At 33.6% G+C, this 24,268-nt stretch overlaps 1 protein-coding gene across 1 annotated transcript in view; it reads left to right on the top strand.

Annotated features, from left to right (window-relative positions):
• LOC111061823 (scavenger receptor class B member 1) overlaps positions 1 to 24,268 on the top strand; it is a 78,644-nt gene that overhangs the window by 3,268 nt on the left and 51,108 nt on the right. The window contains exon 2 of the mRNA XM_039442647.1: positions 4,596 to 5,053. Coding sequence (XP_039298581.1) covers positions 4,714 to 5,053 — 340 coding nt within the window. The 5' untranslated portion in view covers positions 4,596 to 4,713. The remainder of the gene's footprint in view (positions 1 to 4,595; positions 5,054 to 24,268) is intronic.

Here is a 24,268-nt window from a genome sequence, read left to right as displayed (position 1 = left end):
TCATCTAGGATTGGGCCTCTTTTTCGCGCTCCACTACGCCACTGGGTCAATATGTAGATATCAGCTCACTATCGAGCTTCTATATATATACCAAAGACTCCAAAAATTTCGATCATTGCTAAATTACTAGTTGTTGAGCGGCATCGTAACATCGATCGTGGCTTATTCGTTCTGTTTGCACCTGAACAATCAAAGCCTTGCTCAAGCCTGTTGGAAAATCTCTGGCAAAGTAGATTTATTGGTTCTGCAATTAGGCCTAATATTTTCCCAATGCTACCTGGTTATTCATTCTTTATAATACCACCATTATAACATCATTCACGTCCCTGAAATCAGTTTGACAAGGGATCAACTAACTAAGCTGCGATATCCAAGCTGCTTAAAAGTATACTGTGTATGGTATCTAAAGAATACCTTTACACTATATAATTTAAATAATGATTTCAATAAGATTGAGATAATTCATTCATAGTTTTCTATGAAGAAACCAACAAATCCCGTATAAGCTACTATTATAAAATACTATTAGCTTACTGCTTCGGCCTTTTTTGTGAAAACGATAATAAAAACAGCATCACAGTTACGGTAAAGAAGAGTCGAAAGTGTTTCTCACGTCAATATAAGGCCAAAAATCCTGAGATGGCTTTGAAAATTATGTCATAACGTAGGAATAGACAATGGCATTTACCGTAATTAGTGATGAATGAATAAAGAGGAGAACTCTAAAACCGGAGCCATAAAATCATTCACAATAATATTTTCTGGTATTTGTGAGTACACAAAGGTGAAGACGCTTCACATCCTTGTCACTTGTCAATTGATTCCGTCTCCACCTTCTCCACCTTCTATTCTTTCTCTCTGTTTCTCTGTAATATTTTTTTCGTCGTCATTATTGCTGTTGCTCTCGTCGTCTCCTTCTTTCTCCTCCGATTCAACTCTCAATGGTGTGCAATGGATCAAACAATACTTTATATTCCAATCAGTCGATCATGTATGATTATAATCCAAGTATCCAGAGTAATGTAAAATAAACACAAAAGTACACCCACCCCCCTAAGGCGCCCCCACAAATCAAGACCAATTCATCCTCCTGACCTCCCTATAGATTTGTGAACCCGCAAAAGTCATCATTTTGAACACTGTTGACCTTTTTTGATTCCCCCAAGAATTAGAATATTATCAAAACCACACCCCCACCCATGATCAGTCTTTTCTTTTTTTGCTAACTGTAAAAGTACAAGCTAAGTAAATGTATTCCTCAGTTATCATTATGCAAATTATAAGCATTGTAAATTTATCCCAAAAATTTGAAGTTAATTCATTCAGTAAATATTGATTTTCATCGAATTTCATTTAATATTGAAATAGGTTATATTTTTAATTAACATTCGTCTTTAATTTTACCAACTCTTTTTAGAACTATCACCTAACGAACTGGAAGCAGAGTAGAATAGAGCTTATGTCCTAGCACTACACAAAAAAATGATCGTCAAATAAATTAAGGTATGAACATACCTGGAGACACGACCTATCAAAGATAGATTTCTTTGGGAATTTGACTTTGTTACGCAGAATTGAATTTCAACTTTAACTTCAAGTTCAACTCTACTGTAGTACTCTATTCCCAATCAATTATTTCATTAGTGATTTTCAAGTCAGTTGAAAGATGAGATACTTTCAATGCCCAGTTTCATACTTGAAGTATTTATTGTAAACGTTATCTTGCTGACCAAGGCATATTCAAAGAGTAAATTCATAAACGATAACCAAGTAGTGTTTTCAAATGCTTTTTTTCTGCGACTTTTCTGAACTCACGTCTCATTTCATCTTCCTGACCAAAAAAAGAAATATTCTCATGGCCATCAGTCAGTAAGACTGTGAACTATGGCTTAGGAGTTAGGATACCATTGAATACAAGCATAGGAAACCGATAAATATGGCCTTACCATTACGGCCACAGTCGTGTAAATGAAAATATCATTGACTCCATAATTGCTCGTCCGCGAACAAAGCTCGGAATAAATTAAACTCTCTGCAGCATTCTAGAATAACTATTGTTTTCGAGTCTCTTCAAAGCCCAAGCCTATAGCGAGTAGCTTCCGGGTCTTAAAACTCTGACTTTAAAAATAACGTCGCACTTTCAATATTCATTGGACTTGGACGCTTGAACACGCATTATGGCTATATTATGTAGTCTTTACTCATTGACAAGCATTACAATGCTTCACAGCGAGCATGAGTAGTATCCTATGTCAAGCTGAGTCCGCTGAATACTTTATGACTTTTGACAGGTCTTTTAACGTACTACCTAGCCTCTAATACACGTTTAATTAATCACTTTCTAATGGGTGTTCTAATTTATTTGTTGAGTCTCACTTGTCGATGTTTTTTCAATGTCCTGGAATTTGTATTTGTCCAATGTTTGATTTTCGATTTAATGTTAAAACATTACCAATTTAAAATATAGATTTCTGCATTGAGAACTGTCTGCTGCGATATAGGACCTACACACTTACCACTTATTCACCGACATTTTGTCTTCATTTCAACTTAGTTTTAAATAACCAGTCATTAGTCATTACATTTTAAATAAAAAAGACTTGACACTGTGGAAACAACTATTTTATTGAAACAATTTGAGATACTAGCTTTAGTTGCTCCACTATAATAAATCTCTATTAAATTGGAAGCTTGAACAATGAGCACCAGAATGTATATTAGGCTATGGGAGAAGCCTTACGATTGGCCATTAACCGTTCACCAATGAAGGTTGAGCTCTACTGTCATTAGCCGAGACTAGACACGCCCAAGTATTCCGAATATGGCCATTTTTACATTAGTCGCAGCGTCGCAGCACAACTTCAAGCTCTCTCTTGTTAAGTTTCAACTTATATATTAGTAGAATAATAGAATACTATTTTATTATAATTTACTATTTTAATATAATACTAGTTTTATATAATACTAGCCGACAGGCTCGCTTCGCTCGCCATATCCGTCTAGCCAGGGGGCTCCGCCCCCTGGACCCCCGGCTGGATCGGCCAAAACTGAGATCAGCGGGCTCGCTTCGCTCGCCTGCATGTAGACCTCAGTGGAACTTCTGTACCGAATTTGAACGTATTATGTCAATTTGATCTCGAAAACACCTGTTACTATATCGGCATATCTTTGGCGAACAAAATTCTTCCACCTCAGCTAAACCTGTGTACTGAATTTTTTTAAATATATTTCCATCAATTATTGAAAAAGGTGAGGAAACGCAGAAAAGCTGAGAAAACGCTAATTTTGGGCGTATCTTTGGCGTTATTTCAAATTTCTTCCAACACAACATTATTGCACCCCAGCTGAGCTTCTGTAGTAAATTTGAACATTTTCTGTTTATTTGTTCTCGATAAAGCTGAGAAAACGCTAAAAAACGCAGATTTTGGGCGTATCTTTGGAAATTTTTCCAAATCCGTTCTTATTGCACCTCCAAAGGGCCAACTGAACACACCTACGAAATTTGAAATGTTATGTCATATTTTTATCATATTTTCATATATTTATCATAAATGCATTTCAATCTTCAACTTGGTGCCAACCTAACAAAGTCAACTCAACTTAATGCCAACCTGACAAAATTTTTAATTTAGTTAGCAGAGCATCTGTTTCGAAGAGGTACTCTTTCTAGATTATAGTTCTATATTAACATATGGTATGGACATTTCAATTATAATTTCAAGATATTGGAATAAGAAGAATATACATGCTAAAAGACGAACTTTAAACCCTTAGAGTTAAAATATCGCCAAAAGATTTCTTAGTGCACTCTAAAGGGCCAACTGAACATACCTACCAAATTTGAACGTTTTTGGTCCGGTAGATATTTAGTTATGCGAGTGAGTAAGTGAGTGAGTCTGTCAGTCAGTCAGTCAGTCAGTCAGTGAGTGAGTGAGTGCCATTTCGATTTTATATATATAGAATATTTTCTTGTCAATAGCATATTCCCAATAATTTATCGTCCCACAAATTTAGTTTCAAGTTTGTGTGCTTTCCTTAACAAGTTCCAACGCCAAAAAAGTAGTTTCTCATTTTCATGATTATGAACTTTCTTACTAAGGGATGTACTCTTCGAATCCAGTTTTTGGATTAAAATTCATAAGAATAAGAACCATATTATAAATAAGTTTAGTGAGTATCTTAATTTATCCTCACGTCATTCTAGCAATTTTTCATTTTCCTCAAAGTACTAGTCTATTTTTAGCGGAATCTCTCAGCCTGTTTCAGCCCGACAACAAAGTATCAAGCATCTCCCATGCTTGTATGGATTAATTTGATTTTATTTAGTACAATGAGCTCAGAAAGCGACAGCTACTATAACTGACTCACCATTCCTTACTAGTTAAGGAGCGTTTGTACTCATTACTGATATGCGTATCAATTGACTGTACTGTAATGAGTGATAGCACAGAATACAGCACAGAAGGCCAGCGATATAGGGTATTTTATTATAGTAGTTTTCGCTGGTGATATGTATTGGGTGATGTATTCGAAGTTCACTGATGTATCATGAATTTGTGAACTGTACTAACCAAGTGGTGATTTGTATGTTACAGGGGACGTAAACATGGTGTTCACCAGCTGATAGGCCGTTGTAGTTGATGTTATCGCGCGCGACTTACAGTAGAGCGTTTTTTGTTAGTTGCGACATTCTCGCAGCTATCTAGTGGCAGAATGTCGAAGCTAGAACAGGAAGTGAATCCGTTGAGGCCAGCGACAAGAGATGAACGAGGCTTCTTCCAGGCGAATCTCAGGAATCAGAGCCTTTCAGCGGCCCAAGACAAAGCTCGCAAAAATGAATCTGACTGTGCTGAGACAAAGCAGTCGAAAAAAAAGAAGAAAATCGAAAACGATTGTCTGAACCTCAAAAGAACACTTCTGATGCGCTCCAGTCCAAAAATGGTCATTTTGAAATCGGCTGAGGATTTGTGTGGCAAAGGATTTCCCACCAGATGCCCGAAAGTGCCCACTACTTCTTGTGATCCGAAATTTTTGACTACTGGTTCATTTGCAGGTGAGTTCCCATTTCATAATATCTTCTTTCTGTTTAAACCTCATAGATTTATTAATCCTCCATTACAAGCTGATCTGAGAGATCAGAAGGTGATAATTTGTGTTGCAATTTATTGAAGTGACAGCACCGATAAGGTGCCCTAGTATCTTAGTACCTTTGTACCTGCCAAGATATTGAAAAATGACTCAGTCTAGGATTCATTGTAACCCATCATGTTTCCAGTGTTACGATTACTTTCGACATTGCTTCAAAAATAGAGTTTTCAAACATTTGTTTTATACTAATGAAAATGAACTTTTCCTTGGTTTAAATTTCCAATTTCACGTTGTAAATATGTTTTTTGAGCTCTCAAATCACCGCGTGTTTGAGTACTACATTACTTTACATCAGAATATAGCACATCTGAATTGAAAAAATTGAATACTCAACCATTCAATTATTCCTTGATTCAGGCTTTATCACTACAATCTCTTTAATCAATTCATTTTTCATTGAAATGAAATAATGATTTTGAGATATGAGTACTGCCAGATCACCAATTGCCTAGAAAAAGTAGGCTACCGCTTGCATAGGAAAAATGTGTATGTGCTAGATATTTTTATTTTATTTATTCATCATTCACAATCAACTCAAGGACAAAGAAGCAGAATAAAGTCCAAGACTTCTTTTCATCCCAATTTCATAAAATAAATTGTCCAAATAAAGGTTATGTGCGACTTTTCAATTCTTCACTAACTCCCACATTGAAACAAAACACAAACACTTGAAACAATTAATTTTGAATCTAGAAAGATTAAGATCCGAATTGATAAGAAAATCCCTTCTACTTACCACTCAAAACTGTAAAATAATTGAAATATTTTGTTCCGAAAATTAAAACAATCTTCTCCACTAGAAGCACAGCTGAAAATTTTTTTTAGATCATGCATAGCTGTTAACGAATAAACAATTATAATTCCAATTTCCAATTAGTCTATATAAATGAATATTTTAATCACATCAATACAAATGAGTAAACTATAAAAATGTATCATTCAAATCCATTGTCGTTCATCTCTATAGCTGAATGATGTTTTTTTGGGGGGGAAAATACACTCAGTAGCTCAGTACAAAATAAAAATATGTCAACTGAAAAAAATACCTCAATATTGTATTTAAATTAAAGATTTTATTTTTCTGAACTCTGAAGAAGTTCTGGCATAAATGATTTGTTCAGTTGAGCGCCAGTACAGTATTCGGAGATCACTTATGATACCGTAAAACTTTACATACATCTCTCATAGTTTTCATTCAAGTCAAGTTACAATACTTCAATATGTGCTGCAGCATAGAATGGTGAAAATTTTTTTAATTGTCCACTACTAATAATGCTCGTAAACCTATTTAACCAAATAAACCAAAATAATCAAATAAAGGTCCTCGTAATCTATTCAACCAAAAAACTAATAATACCTATTACAGTATTTCTAATTTCATTATACACCAACAAATCACAGAGAGATGACATTGTTCATTATAGCTAAAGTTAGCTTTTCAAACTGAAATTTGATTTCTAAATCTTCTTCAACCTCTTATCTGATTGTTGAGAAATTGATAGCAAAGTACAGTACTAGTAATCGATTTGATGTTTTTATATCGTACTAGCAAATAATGGCGGTCAGACAAACTTATGTTCTGTCCAAACAGCAAACACTACACAAGGTCGGGAATTAAATATACAGTGAATATGTTTGGATTTGAGACTTATGAGATTTTTATGTGTTTTGCACCTGCCATACGCTAAATGATAATAGTAATCGTTCTTGATCTTTCAAATGCAGAATGTTATGAATGCACGTGGGATGTAATGGCCTGAAGTAGATTGAATGTTTTCAACCATGATTCAAACACTTATATTTCTTCTTGTATATTAGATACATTCTTTAACTGATTTACTTTGATGAGTAATTACAATTTCAGTATAATGTATGAGTAATAACGGATTTCATGATAAGGTTATCAATTCAAAAAATAGCTGGGTTTTTCACTTCCGAAGTTTGAAAACAGTATTCATGAACCATTGTTGACTAGTGAGTGGGCTGTGTCAGTAGTTCAAGTTCTTGTCTTGAAATCTATTAGTATAGGAGTGAAAATGAGGTTCTCCAATTTCAAAGGTAAATTTCCGATTCATCTTTCAGTTTCATACATAAACTAAATCCGATTTCTGCCACTTTGATTGCCCTGTTAGCTATTAGCTGAATGGAAATTTTAAGAATGGTGTAAGCCAAATAATATCAGTCTTTTCCTATAGGGCTTGAATCACCCTTGGAGGAATCGAAAACTCTTGAAAGCCATTATAGCTCAACTGCTGCTAGTGAATTGAATGATTAGGAAGACAAATTTAATTTCATTCAATTTATCCAATCATCCAAAATTACACAAATTAGAACTCAAGCTCAAAATTAATCCAATTGAGTTCCAATTATAATTTATACAACAGTCCAAAATGTAGCTAGCTTATGTGTTACTTTCACATTTTTCAATTACACCCTCCTATCCGAAACAAACAAAATTCATTTTTTAATTAAAAAATACTTCAAAAATGAATTAAATCAACAAAAAACAATTAAACAAGTCCAAACTCTGAAGAAACTTTAAAATTTTGAGACCAGAAAGACAATCGCTCTATTTAGAACTTGTCACAGCTGATAAAAATCAGTATTACACCAAACTGAGTCTTATTTTGTCTGTTCTCTTGACCAGTTGTTTGATGTGAGTATATAAGTGTATTCTTTCTGGAATTCTAAGAACTTACTTAGATCGAAGGGTGATGGATATATTACACTGATAGTATTTTAGTATAGGTACTATTCTTACCAGTAACAAATTACATGAGTTTTACATGAAAGAGTTCAATATTACATGATAGGATCATCAGTTTGTCATTTAAATTCTTGTTTCATTCTCCGACATCTCCAATCCACACAGACCCAGATAATGCAATCTTCGAACATACTTTTCACAGTCGCATGTCAGTTAGAGAGAGAATCTATTATTATCTTCCGAGATTGAAGCAGTGTTTCGACTAAGTATGATGTCAGTACGGTACTGGTTTAAACACAGTTCACGTCCGTTTGAAATTTGGTTACGTAACTGCAATACTCAACATAGCAGAGTTATGAATTGCTTTGATGTAACTATGCTAAATCGATCTATAATATTGATTTTATCGATAAATAATGATTTCTTAGATGAATAATAAATTCAAGCTGACAGAGGTGTTCATTTATTTATTTATCTATCTATTTATTCATCTATTTATTTATTTATTTATTGGATCGAGCAAAGAATACAATAGTCGGGAAAGAAAAAACAGGCTACTGCCTAAAACTTCTTCAATTTCCTAATTTTATCTCAAATCGTCCAAATATTATGTAGGTTATATCCATTTAAATTCCTTCACCTAATCATCAATCTGACACTACAAATCAGAATAGAACAAACAATTGTACATTCATGAGGAATGTACAAAAGAAACATTCAAGCCTCGATGTTGTATGGCTAATATGTGGAAGAAATACATGTAAAATCGACCATTTTTTAATATTGTTTTATGGTGTGACTTCAAAACAGATGGATTCAAATTCAACAAGATTCTCAATAATCGTAGCTGGAAATCTGAAATGATGAGAATCGTAATCTCATCGGGAGTTATTATGTAATCCTATTTTCCCGGTTACGAAAAGGTCATGGGATTCCCTAACTTCAAACGGATTTGTGGAGAATTACTAGGTTCATACAATTTATCTGATTGATTGGCTAAATTACCAGTCAGAAGTAATGTGATGTAATTCTTTTCCACACGAGTTATGAATTTTTATTCTTGTTCGTGAGTCACTTTTGTTTAGGAATTATGCACATCCAAGATCAATTTTTTGTTATAAGTGATAAGGCGTAATTTTGAACCATGAACAAGAATTGCATTTTGAAATTTAATTTACTGATTACTTCCCACATGCTTCGACCGATGCAAAACTACTTTAAAAATGTGAACCTAATATTAACGAAGAAATTCTATGAATGATTATGAAATCCTTATTGATAGAAGAGAGATTGTTCCAACCAAGGAAGAATATTCTTATCCAGTTCTGTAAAAATCTGCTGTTTTTGTTTTTGAAAGAAGGTGTCATAATATCGAATTGATCAGCATTTCTTCTCGAAATGAAAAGACAGCAAGAAAAAGAAGCTGATAAATAAAAAAATGAAGTAGTGAGAAGTTCGTAACTGCTACTCCCGTTGTAGGGGTGAACACTTTAATAGCCGAACTCCTCTAAATACCACTTATGAGTTTAAAATCGCTTCCTGGTGTTTCGGAGCTCAAACACCTTTTCCTAAAGCTGTAGGTCCACTCATCATTATCAGTCTCATTACCAATTACCCACACACAAGCCTAGAGCTCATTTGGGCATCATCCTCAGCAAAATATATTTTTCAAACATCACTATTATGAGTATTAGAGCTTCTCACATCCCCTTACAATCTATCTACACGCAGTTACTAGCATTTAGATTTGGCTAGAAAAGCTATCATCAACTACTTGGAATACATGCAAATGTGCTTACTGTTTACTTATTACTGTTTATATCAGTATTATTTTCCAATGGGAGTTGAGGATAGGCCCCCTTTGCCACTCTTTTATACAAAGGCTTCTTATTTTCAAGATATTATCATCACTTCTAATTTTTATAATAAAAATAAATCTTTATTATTTTAGAGATGTATTGACCTCTACCAGCTGAACGTTAACTCGCATAGCAGTATAGTTTGTGGCGGTATTTCGAGAACACATTTTTTGATGATAGTGGAAGTGATATGTATCATATATTATATGAAGGTGGCATTGGATATGTTGTTGTGTGCACCGTTCAGAGAATGAATGAACAAGCTGGAGTGAAGAACAGGTTCTAGCCTCTACAACGCTATAGTGCAATGCTACCAGGTCAAGGGCCTGTACTACACTTTCATTTACTACTTATTCATTCGTCCGCCCGACGCTGGACGCAGCGCATTCTCTCTCTTTCCAACCTGCACCGAAATACCGATTGGAACACTGCTTCACAACTTTTCTTTTTCCAATCCTTATCTTCTTTTTTCTTCTTCTTTTTCTTCTTTTTTTTCTTTTTCTTCTTCTTCTTCTTCTTCTTCTTCTTCTTCTTCTTCTTCTTCTTCTTAGTTAAATATTTAAATGCTTGTTCTCTCCTGTCCCCAAAATGCGTATCTTCCATTCTGTAATCGCTCTTTTCTCCCTATTCTCTACCAACGTATTTATCCACACTTTAGCTTCAATTCAATTCTCCTTCGTTTCTCGCCTCTATTATTTCATCATTCTTCCCTTGGTTCTCTCAGATTTTTCCCCATTCTTCTTCTAATTATTAATAAATATTTCAATCTACTTAACTGTCCAGCCATTGTTTATTTCAATTTCCCACAACTATTTGCTCTTGATTTGTAACAGATACCAGATTAATAAAAACGATGCTCCTAAATGTTAATTATTAAAATCTAGAAGCCTCCTCACTATGAATCCAAATATGCAAATAGAAACATTTGTCAATGCCAATAGAATAATCCGCCGAGAAAAGAAACACAAAAACACGAGTGGCGGCAACTGCTATACCGTCAGTATTGGTTTGATTGGTATCATTGAGATTATTCCATGGGGAGTCCTGACAGTTTTGAGTGAATTTCAGTAGTAATGCTGTAGATTCCAGTATTATAATATACAGTCTACTGTATATTAGCATTCGAATCGTTCACCAAAGCTATAGTCAAGGTCAGTCACCTTTTCCATGATTTCCTTGAATCTATACGATGAATATATCTATAGACTCATCGGCACAGTTGTAACGAAAATATCGTTCCATTCACCTGTTCTTAGTAGGTGATGTGAATAATATCCAACCCTACAAATCTGGGATTCCGAAACTGTATGTCAGAAGCTTTAGGAACTTCACAAAAAACCATAATCAAACATGCATAAGTATATAAGTATAAGTACATTATAAGTCTAGTTTACTTTTATTCTTCGATATACTAGGCCTATACTTTCAAAAGTGGGGTAATATCATCATAATCCTCAATCAAAGTTGGATTTGGTGATACCAGTTGAAAAGACAAGATATTGTCATTATCAAACATCACAAGAAAAAAGCTATTAAAACAGCGAATAATCAAATCAAATCAATTTTATTGTTCACATTATTTGTAACATAAAAATCATCAGTAAAAGAACTTTTCTTCAGTAATAAAATTTTATGTAAAATACGGATGACTTCCACCATGAAAAATTAGTTATAACTTAAATATTGAAAATGCTGGTGATGATATTACTTTAATTGTAATTGTGTAGAATAAAGATAACTGTAGAACATAGAATAAAATTGCATTCTATAATGAGACTACATGCAACACGTTCAATGAATTCAATGACAACACTTTATCGCTCAATAATTTAAAAAAAGAATGATGTTATGTCATTTTCATTATTTCATATAATGGATGATTTTCCTCCACAGAGTATAAAAACGATGGTGGATTCCAACTGTAGAATATAGAATTATTACAAGCAATCGTGAGCAATATCCCATTGAAAATATGTGTGGATCAGGTCTTGTTATTCAATGAGTAAACATTAGGGATTTGTCATGGAACCTTCGTGATGCCAGTTGCAGATTGAACTAAATCCTCCTCTCTCAGCTGGACCAACCAAAAAGTCAAACTCAATCTCCTCCTTTAGTGCCTCTAATAAATGATGCTTAAAAATTAGAACTATTATTATCAGAATCTTTCATCATCTCTGGTTCAGTCTTGACAAAAACATCAGCTTCATTCTCGGCACCGGTGCTTCAACTTCTATTCCTTAGTGTGGGTTTGATCATAATGGGCACATTGTAGTTATTATTTTTATATATACATAGAATATATTCATCCAAACTTATAGTAGATTCAAAACAACCATAATATAGTAATCGTCATTCAATTGTCTTTTTGAGACAGCTCAGTCCCTATCGCTCTTTCTCTATTCCAAATCCTTCTGTTTCAATACAAACTGTACAGTGATCACAAGTTTGGATTTCCATCCTTTCATTATAAATGGAGCTCTGTTTTAATACACCTCTCTGATGTAACACTTAAAATAATAACAGGAGATCCACCCAGGTGTCATCCAGCTAGAACTGGAGAATGTAGTAATAATAATCCATTGAAGATTGAACCAAAAAATGTTAGTAGAAATCCTTTTACAACTGTCTCGTCTCCTTTATCGAACTATCATATCAAGGTATACTCTGTCTGAGAATCTACTGTTATAACATTCCTAGATCATACTACATTCCAAATCCTACTGTTACAACTGTTTCAATACCAACGGTTCACTGATCACTGGTTTGGATTATATTTATTTTGGATTATAATTGTGAAGCGTTGTTTTCATATTTATTTATTTATTCAGTCATGTACACTTATATTATTACACTTATGTGAGTAGGCAAAACAGGCTTATGCCCAAAACTGTCCCTTCTCAAATTTTTACTACAGCCAAAATTAATTAAATATCGTCACCTTAGTATTTTATTAGTGAGGGAAAATTCAGTTAGCACTCTTCTATTGTATTTATACTGCTCAATTGTGCATGGATTTTCTACCCACCCAGTTCTAAGAACTGTTTCGCATGTTCTATATCTTTTTGTATCTCTGGAAGTATACAGAACTGTAAACTGTAAACTGTAAAACAGAATAAAAAAAAAAAACAAAATAAAATAAAAACAGAATAAATAAAGTGTGAAACAAAATAAAACTGGAAATGGTTCAAAACTGATGACCAGATGATCAATCTTTTTTGTGCTGAATAAAATATTGGAGGAGAAAATACGTCATTGAATTCCTAGAGACTCTTGTAAGAGAAACAAAATAATTTCCATAACAATCTTGATACACATAAAACATGTATGGTAAACTTATTGATTATGAATAAGTGATTTCTAACTATCAATAAGATCTGTGGTTTTTGACAATTTCTTAGTCTTTTTATTTAATATGAATAATTACCACAATATCAACTTCTCAACTACACAAAAAGTATTATAAATCACTTACTGAGTGCTCTTACACAGGAGCATGTTGACCGATATCCACTTATGTTCCACAACCTAGTATAATTTATTATATCTTCACAGAACAATAGAACGGTAGAGAACGATTAGAAAATTTAAATTTATTATAGCTATACGCCTAAGAAATAAGAAATAGATCTACTCAAAGAACCGATAGAAAGAAATTGTACAAAATATTGTGATAACTGTATTGTAACCACCAAACCAATCACGATTGAATAAATATGATGAATCATCCAGTATTGTAAGTAATTGTTGATGGAAATTAAAAGGCAGTGTGATCTGAGGATTGTGTGTTATAAGTGAATATCTTAATGTTTATTCTCAGCTTTGAATTCACTTATGATTTCAAGCAAGTTTTCTTCACCGGATGCATCGATTGAATTCTTTCTTCAAGAATATATTTGATGTATTATCAAAATTGAATAGGCTGTCTCGTTTTGTCTGTATGTTAAAAAAAACAATTATTGAAGAGTAGATGGAAACAAGCTCTTCTTAGATGATTATGTAACGTTCCCTTTTTGAAAAATGCGTACTGTCATTTGCACAGTTTCGGAAAGTTTTGTTCACGCAAACAACAGTGAAACTGCAATAAGACACTCATGTAGCATACTTCTAAAGGAAACACTGTTAAGTCTCGAAAAGTGTCTCTGCCTTATCAGTCAGTCATTTTTCACATTTAAAAAGGTGCATCCGATCTCAACCTTCGACTTGACAATAGCTTTCGACATCGCCAAACAGTCGCTTTTTAAGGTCTAGCGCTGCTTGCGACATGTCTGTCTACTCTCTTGCCAAATACAAGAAGAACAAAAACGAATTACTTGACTTGTGTCATCTTCCTGTTCAACCATCATTTACTTCATCTATCTACATGACGTGTATCAATCATATTCGTCTGATTGCGAAGCAACAAAAAATCTGTGTTTGCAGGCAGTGTGTCATATAATTTCCTAAGCTCGTCATTTTTATGCAAGGATAAATTCGAGAAGTCATCTACATTTGGGCGGACGAAATATTGGAAAAAATATATTGATATTGAAAGAAATATTGTATTGGGAAAATATGAATAATTTACTGCTCAACATAAAATAAAATTTCCAGCAGTTGTAAAACACCAGTAAAATTCTAAAAACAGCCTGCGAGTCATAGAATTGCATTACAGAAGACTATTGTATTTAGATTACATTATAAGATATGCGGAGTTTCAATATTATTATGGAACTAGATTAGAATGCATTATAATAGATGGTTGAATGATGACTGAGATTTTTGGATTGCATTGTCAATAAGAGTTTAAACTACATTATTTTCATGATGGATTCGAATTTGTAGTAAATTGTGTGATATTTCATTGAATTTTCTTACACAACAGTGAATTATAATAAGTACAAATACAAGTGAATAACAAGTAAGTTGCTCCCGTCAATTCAATAAAGGAGATGGTGAAGGAGCTATTAAACACAAATTCGACACTGTATTAGAATTTTATATAAAATGAGCTACCTATCTCAACTGACGTGAATTAAAACCATATACCATCTTTACCTTTTCAATAATTTTTTTCATTAACGTAGATTTGATTTGCCAAATATTGATGGAGAGATAGTAAACACAAATTCAGGCTGAAGGTTCAAACATACCTTACTAGTAAGTTGAGCCCATTTTCATTAGAATGCGAAGGCAACGTAATATATTATATCTCATTCTCTTCTTCAATGGAATGTCTGAGAAGAACATTTCAAATCAGCTGACAATGAGTGGTTTAAGGAAGGAAATTTGGAGGAAGTATGTAATGTACTAAACGAGGGTTCTCTGGAAATTGGTTTAGAAGCTTTAATTAAACCAATTACTCAATAAACATAGATTTGATAAGCCAATGCATGGAGAGATAGTAATCACAGAAGACTCAGGCAGAAGACAGCATGGACGGTACGGAGTTTAGTATAGAAGTCGTCAAAAGAGAGTATAAACTCTTCCATTGTATGGCTCTTCCATTGGGTCAATGGAAAAGCCAAATAGACGAAAAATCTATTGGGAAGACATTAATAATGACTGAAGTGGTCAAGTTTGACAAAAATGTTTGAAAAAGTTGGATACTTGAATAATTTATTTCTTCAAAGCTAATAAATCAGAAACGAATGGAAGAGAATTAGAATAATAATTTGAAGGAAAGAATATCAATTAAGGAATATGGGTATGGCTTGAAGTAATGAGGTGCATCTACCGTCGAGTGACCGGTATCGATATAGACCTTCACCATTGGAACAAGTCAAGACTCCGGATCACAACATCTTGGAAAGTACGCTCTTATTATGGAGGTCTTGCTCGAATGATTGTTGGATGAAGCTGGACAACGGCCTTGGCCTACCCTATCAGTTAGGCCTCTTCCGATTCTTGTGAAATCATTTTTATTCAACCATACGTTTGACGCTACTCAGGAAATGCTGGAGTTTAATTACTCAACGAATGCTTTACTCAATATTATAGAAAGTATTACAGAAAAACAAGGCATGACACGAAGACAAAGTTATAATTTTCTTGTAATACATATGCTATTATCATCTCCGGATATGATTTTTTCAAGAATTAACGCTTGGGAAGCCTACATCAGGTGTCTGTTAATGACCCAGAATAGCGTGCCATTAATGATGGGTGTGTTAGTAAGCTGGATATCCGTGATAAGACTGTATAATGTCATAAAAACTTGACGAAATTATCTGGAGAACAAGATAGCCTACATGCTACATGGTTTCCGAACTAAGAAAGATCTAGGATCTAAGAATAGAACCTTCAACAGCTGCATATATGCTCTAAAATTTTTCATTTGAATAAATTCATATTCCTATTATACTCAGATCAGGTTCAGGTTGATCCTCATAATTGCGCTTTGATTCTCATATTCCAATACTTTATTGAGTTTGAGAGATTCAAAATTCATAGAACACTTAAATAGCTGGCAGACTCCCCTTGCTCGTCTTATAGTGTAGCCAGCGAATTAAAGACCCCGGAAAGTCTGCTGAGAGCCTCGTTATTTCAACTCCCAACAGGCTCCAAACCCTCAGTTGAACCTAAGTAACAATTTTAACGGTTTTGGCCAAAATATTTTCGCAAAAAGTGTTGCTGAACAGATTTGGATGTACTGAATTGTTTGGCTGAATTTAAAAGTCTTAACAACCACTATAACCAATAAAACTCCTTTGTTATTTTAGTCATCTCACTGCAGTGATAATTTAATTTATTTCTCTTCAAAATCAGCTGGAAGTTAGACTTCCTCTAATTGAGAAATTATCATCTGATAAATGAATGAAGACAAGAAAAGTCCTACACCTATTGACCTCGATGACTACTGAATAAGTATCGGCCTTTAAAGAGTTCTCCTTGACTACTGTATCAGAATATCAATGATTAGTGGTCAAGCGGTAGTTACGTCCATTATTGTTTGGTTTCTTTGTGGCCAATCTGAAATCCCAATACTGTTTTGTATTTAAACAAATTCCAGGTGAGTCATGATCCGGAAATTTATTGATTAGAGATGCTTCATTACCACGAACTCATTGATAAAAAAAGTAAATAAGTAGTAGGAGATAGTTATCTATACTGAATAGATCATTCATATGTTGGAGATGCCATTAACGACTAACTGTCAATTTAATGGGAATTAAACTCAATGATTATTGAAAACTCATTTGAACAAGATCTTTTTGCTGTGAAGAAAATAACTATGCAGACAGTTTTTGGATCAAAAGCTTGTACCTAATGAGTTAATCTCAGCACTTTGCACGATTGAAAACATTGTGAGGTCTATAGAATTATTTAGAATTTGTGTCTTCACAAAGCTCTCTGTTATCAAATGGAGTATGATTTCTGAATACTTAACAATATGCCCTACAACATATTTGTCTGTTGTACTCATTACAACACATACTATATATTATGTAAAGAGAGTAAAAACCCACAGTTCTCAACATTATTTTAGCTTTGTTGGGTACTTAGAAATTGACACAGAATTTTTCTTTTGAAATTATTGATTTTTGAATTATTAGAGAGTTTTTTGAGAGTAGCCGCTCTACAGAGCTTGTAGTTTTACAGTTTTCTTAGCCTGCTGATGTTGTACCACTCAATAAGATTTTAAAATGAATGAGTTACGTAGTTAAAATTTCAGCTTCAATAGATTATGATATTGATGCAGGGAAGAATAAAAGGTCGAACAAATCAATCCCCAATACTAACTGGTGAGGTTGATCAGATTGAACCAGATAATAAGCTGATCAGATGATAGCTGATCAGATTATCAGATTGATAAATTATCTTTATAAATTATGTGTTTCGTGCTTTGGGAGCAGAATATTGAACACTTCATTCTAAAAAAGAAGATTTCAAATCATTTAATAAAATAATTTAAACTTAAATTTTGGAACAATGATTTTCACGATACGATTCCAAGTTGAATTCAAAAGACTATTTTGCATGAATAAAGATGACCACGGTGTACCGTATGTGACCTATATTGGGAACCGTGACAATGCTGTTCTCTAGTGTCTGGCTCTTCAACCGCGTTCTCCTTTTTATCTGATGTCCTCTTTTTTCATGCAAGATCAATTCGGCTGCATTCTCATCCCACGCTGTCCATGAGAGGACAATGAGAATAAAAAGGAATGAATAATACGAATAAAAAGAATGGAAAGTAAAAGTTATTCCGTACAACAATGTTCCGTATATCAACATATCGAATAGTTCTATACAATGTCATCTCTTCGCTTCAATCGAGACTTTAACACGTGAAAAATTGTCTTGTTAGTTGACATGTATTTCAGACAGATAAGTAGTTCACAGGAACCGATCAGTTTCTATTAACATCGGAATTTATTACTCCTATTATAATAAGCGGGCAATCCTGCAATCCTGCAAGTGTCCAACGGATCTCGAAAATGGCTCTAACGATTTTGAAAAATAATACATTAATATATTTTCCAATACAATTGAAATTTTAATATTATTATAACAGTTATCTATTGACATTTTTTTATTTCTGAGATTGTTCCAGATTCATTGTTATAGTGTGAAGAAATCAAACAGGGTTCCACTCAAAACTACTTCTTTCCTTAATAATATAATTGATCATATATATTATATTCTTGAGCTATGTAGTCACTTTCATGTGACTGAAACTTTCAACTCCAAAAACGTAAGACTATTCATAATTTTTCAGTGATTAATTAGAAGACAGATTGATTTGTCTTTGAATTAGTCTTCCATGATGCTATACTATTGTGAATCACATCACATTTTCAATGATCAACGTTTTCAAATCGATACTCTTAATCATGATAATTTTCACAATTCAACATTAAAATCCCACAAAGTGAATACATCTTGGCTTTCGACTATGGAATAGCCGAAATGATAAAAATTTATTGAACGAAATGATTTGAAAGTTCATCAAAATAGGTTCAAAAATTAATCATTGATAAATTCATTAAAGCTCAGTAAAGCTTTGTTTATGAATGATGGGCTACTCTTGAAAATTTAAAGATTTGGGAGATGGGTCGATTCTTCTATAGTAGGTTGATAGTCTCTCTCTAAGAAAATTAAGATTGAAGACAATACAATGAATTCTAGAAGAATTCTAAGTTTTGATAGTAATAGCTTACTGCCAGCAGTCTGCGTCAATGAGCATTTGAAAGTAAATCACGTTGTAATAATAGATATCCAATAGCTTAATAGAACATGAACTTTTGGCCTCTAGCCTTGTCCCATACTCGACCTCTTGCCTTGAGCTCCTTGAACAAGGCGTATTAGAGGAACGCATACAGAATCAGTGCAACATCTTTTCTGTTCAATTTTCCAGCAAAAATGTTTATAATATTCTATAGATATTAATACCAACAGCTCTTCATATTGTCGATTCATTTGATATTTGAATTATGCGGATTTGAAATATAAAATTCTTTTCTTATCGGATTCTTCTTCTACGTGAGCTTAGCACGAAATAATATATTCTAGTTGAAAACTAGACTGTGATGAATTCTAAAAAAATATTGATAAAATATTACTAAATTCTGCAAGATGTACAAAAATAGCAACTGCAAATACATCGACACACAACTTTGTAGTACTGTACTGTAGTTTATTTCACGTTATAGAGTCAGTGGAAGTAACAGGACCACATTGTTGCAAATTTGTGGTTTCCTTCTTCTGTGGTTGTAGGATCCGGAATTTCATGAAAACACTACCAAGACTCAAAATCTTCCATCGGTCATCATGTTGGTTTTCCGCTAATAGCCATGTTGGTTTTCCGTTGGGAAGCCAACAATATTTAATCGATTCTTGTGATATGAGTTCCAGTATCTTTACCATGAAAAACAATGTGTAGAGAAAGCTCCATGCTATTTTCTTGCTGAAAATGATGTATAAGTTCGATCCTGATGTGCTCTACCTATCTGAGAGGTCCATAGAGACATCAGGTGAATTATAGGCACTATACGCAAAACGCAATTATTTTTTCTCGGGCATCTTTAAAAGAGATCCCATAAAACTAGAACTTTGAAGACGTCAGCTGAGGACATATAAAATTATGGATCACAGAATAGGGCAAATTTTCATAAGAGGGAGCTCCATCTGAATCACGGTTTCCGTTGAAAATGATCTGGACGTGGACACTCTAATCGTACATGCAATTGACAATATGCTAAAAATATGAGAAATTAACGAGATATTTTCAAGCGTCATTTCCATCACGAAATGTTATGATGTGACATGTTACGGTTTTCTATTATGGACAGACACTATTGATGCTGATGAGTTGTAATGCCTCAAAGAATTCATACTTGAAATGTTTTCATTCGCCCTCCATAATAGACATTGCAAACGGCTCCAGGTTCGTTCACATTTAAAGCATGTGCTATCTTATTGTTGTGACTTAACAATAACTTCATGTGACAAAGCCGATCAACAATCAACCGCCATATTGTTTTACTCTCAATAAAAGAGACTATTTGGACTGTATCGAATACTATCTGCTCTGGAGGTGACAGCGTGCGGTTGAGATGAGAGTTCACATGCATCATTTCCTCATTCCTAAGTTCTTTCCAAGAAGCTGAGGCCATCAAATTCTGATCATGATGAAAAATCATTAATAGATTCGGATGTATTCTCAGAGAATGATTATGTTTTGATATTTTATATCTCGTAAGTTACATATTTTCCTGGCAATTATGACTTATCATCGTGGTTAATGTTTGTTGGAGAAAAGCATTGGATCTGGTTGAACTGTCCATTTCCAAATACATTATCAACTCCCTAGATCTACTTGGTTCTACCTGGATCTACCTGGATGAATTTTGTGGATAGGGCTAGTTAATTAATTGTCAAATTGGATGGACAAAAATTTTATGATGTATGTAATAATGAATTTGTTCGTTGATATATCATCTTTGACGGAAGCAAAAGACAAATTATAATGATTTGCTAATATAGTATAAATATTTCAATTATGTATTTCACCCAATATTAAGATTTACAGTATTGATTTATTTTTTGTAAATTATCGATAACTAGCATAACATTTGCTATTCAACTACCTCGCATCCTCAACTACGAAAGCGCAACTTCGAGAAATCTCCTTTAGCATTGACCTTGATCTTCGAGACATTACGTCCGAGACTCCAGGAATTTCCGTGCATACATCATCCAATTCAATATAATCTACTCGTAGCGTGAAATTTAGTAGAATTGTGGGTCAACTTGTACGTGAATGACAGCTCCATTGACAAGGCGACGAATATACTATTCAAGGTCGCACCATATATTTGCCACCAACAATGATACCAACTTATTTACACTGAATAATCCATACTAAAACATGTTTTCTTGAGAAATATTTGTCAAATAATTACTCTTATGCGCTCTGCTGACTGAAAGTGTGTCTAGGGAGAGTGATGCAACAGAACTTTATCGATTGACCTAGAATTGTATAACTGGTTATACAGTATTATCGTCGTCTGCTCTGTTCTGGTTGTTTTTTCTGTTCCGAGTATTTAAAATTGAGTGACATTTTAATTCCTTACCACAGTATTTTAATTCGTACTCCATGAAAAATGTAGAACATATACATCTCATGTTGATCTTTATCAAGCAGAACTATAGTTTTTTATGAGGATAGTAAACGTAATAGAGTACTTACTTTTGGCCAATAGGAACGTAGCTGACAATTATAATTTTCAAATATAACTTTTTGCAATAATTTATAACAATCACACAGTTCCATCATTGTTCAAGAATAGCTATCCAGAATTAAAACCAGCAGACAACCTTTCTTTCTCCGCCTGTGCAAACAATGCAAAAAATCGTTGTCTCTAGTATCTGTTTCCTAGTATTGAGCAGTGAGTATAAATAGAGTACTAGTACTTAGTACTAGTTTCCTAGTATTAAGCAGCGAGTATTCTATACTCACTGGTATTAAGCCGAATCAATCAGCCAAATTGAAACTCAAGATCACAAAATCAAGTAGTTTCCGAGCAAGCTGGGAAAGCGAATCGAAAAAGCGAACATCGTCTGGAGAATCGATGATTTCGATAGATATTGAAAATGTATTGTACATTCAAGACAGTATTGGAAAATCTCAAAATTCGATTGTGTTTGAGGAAAGTTTGGACAATCCTACCTTCCTCTTACTCCAAGTCTTTAGCTGAACAAATAAAGTGTGTACTGGAATATATATTATATGAAAGTGTGTTATTCTAGATATTTGAAAAATAATATGATTGATCATATCCTTGAACGTGTATATTGTTATTTGTTCTCAACAGAAAGGTCTTCATTTTACAGGTCTTCTTAAATATGACAGCCAAATTTCTATATTTTTGGTTTGGTAGATTATCAAATCTGATAAGGAATAAATGAATTAGTATCGCCCGTTTTGTTTGATAAGTAACTTAGCTATGAGCTATGACAGAATGGATTACTAATATGGAAAAAACATTCAATGGAAGAGCAAACCCGTTCAACAATTTGCCGTTATTGTTACGGCCTCTTTCACACGATAGGAGACGTGCAACTTGAACACTGAACAGTGTTCTCGTTTTTTTGTCGAAGTACATTGAGTCAAATCGTGTCTTTCACATGGTGACTCCTATCCAGGAACCTCGTTTTGTCTCGTCTTTTCCCCTCGAGGCAAGCAGGGGCAAGATCTAACAACTATGCCGACGTTTCCACAAAGTATGACTCATCACTTTTTTCTCAAAGTCTAACTTCCTTAAAAATATAGATAGAAGATTTCTGATTTCGGATTTGGATTCAGCGACCCCAAATTCTATAAAGCGTAAGTCCCGTTTTCGAAAATATCCGAAAACAAGGAAGTTATGGCTGTTTTTAATAAAGCTTTCTATTATCATATAATTATACGGTAAAAACGAACAGGTACTGTACTATACAGTACGTAAGTACTCTAGCTATTATAATACAACTTACACTGTATTCGTGTAGGAAATTTGGTAGGTTATTTATCTTGATTTCTGAAAATACCCCAAAATAAGGGAGTAAGATAACTTTGAAAAACCAAAGTTTTCCTGCCGATTGAAGAAACATTAAAAATTAGTCTAAGACATATTATGTCTTAGAATAAAAACGTGTAACAAATATCAGATCACTATTCAAGCTATCAAGCTTTTCATAAATTTCATAAGTTTGTGTCGACGGTATATGACATAAAAGGCAAATGCTCGCGCTTGGTCCATAGTTCTACGACTGAGGAATGAGGATTTAGGTCAGCAACTAAAATCGACAAGCCATGATTGTCAATCTTACTCATGATACAAAGCTTTGTACTATGATACATGGTTTTCATTCCGTATCATTCTTTAATAAAAATAAAACAAGATTCCGGTTTCAAAAGCATCAAAGTCGCCAGGCTGGTCTGAGCTATTCATGACTTTTTTTCAGTATGCATTATCAACTTAGCAGTTCTAATACACAGACATCACTACTTGGAATGTCATGACATTTTCTATTCTTTCAATTCCTATTATTACCATAGATCGATTCAGATCAGCACAATGTTTATACTGTATGTTCATAATAGATTTTTCTGATTGTAAAAAGAAATAGTCAATAATTGCTGGGAATTTAATGTGATATTCAACGATTTGAACGTGATAAATTGGATTGTTGAATGACAATTGAAATTCAGTGAATTTTACTGTACAACATTCCTTTTCCTCCTATTTTATTGGGTGATGAGTGGAGATGATTTATGATTTCATATTTGGATTCATCTTTTCATAGTTCAATATTTTTTTGGAAAACTAGAATTTTTAAAAATTAAAAATATTTATGTATAAACTTCTCAGGTGTTCAAAAACTTCTTAAAACCTTTGCCTGTCCCTTTGTGAGGCAGGAGTATTATTATCTTAGTATGTACTATATAATCATATTATGATAATGGAAAGCTATATTAAAAACAGCTATAACTCCCTTGTTTTCGGGTATTTTTGAAAATGGGACTTGCGCTTTAAAGAATTTGAGGTCGCTGAATCCAAATCCGAAATCAGAAATCTTCTATCTATATTTTTAAGGAAGTTAGACTTTGAGAAAAAGTGATGAGTCATAGGTTTGAGCAAACGTCGGCATAGTTGTTGGATCTGTCGGCTTATTCGTAAGATCCCCATGTGAAAGTACAGGAGAGCTGCAAAATATGAAATATGATCTTCCGTAATATGATATTCCAGGAGCGAGGTCTCTGCCGTGTGAAACTGGCCTAAAGAGCAGTCATACTTGATGAAATATCTCATCCATCAAAGTACAGTTGGAATATAATTTCTTGAGACTAGGTATATCTATCAATGTAACTGATTTTTTATAATACTACCTTATATAGATGATTGGCTGAATCCAAGGATTCCAGAATAGTTGGGCAAACATTTAGTATAGTTGGAAAAGCTTTGCTTTCCATAATAATTTAGTCAGTTTTTAATGAAGATTCATTCATTTTGGGAAGAGTGATTTTAAAGTATCTAAATTATGATGAACAGGTTGAGGTAGTAGTTATAGAATAGTCAAGTAACAATTC

The sequence above is a fragment of the Nilaparvata lugens genome, chromosome X (assembly GCF_014356525.2).
Source record: "Nilaparvata lugens isolate BPH chromosome X, ASM1435652v1, whole genome shotgun sequence".
In the NCBI taxonomy this organism is placed as follows: domain Eukaryota; kingdom Metazoa; phylum Arthropoda; class Insecta; order Hemiptera; family Delphacidae; genus Nilaparvata; species Nilaparvata lugens.
Note: the sequence above shows the minus strand (reverse complement) of the source record. Positions and strands in the feature narration are given on the sequence as shown.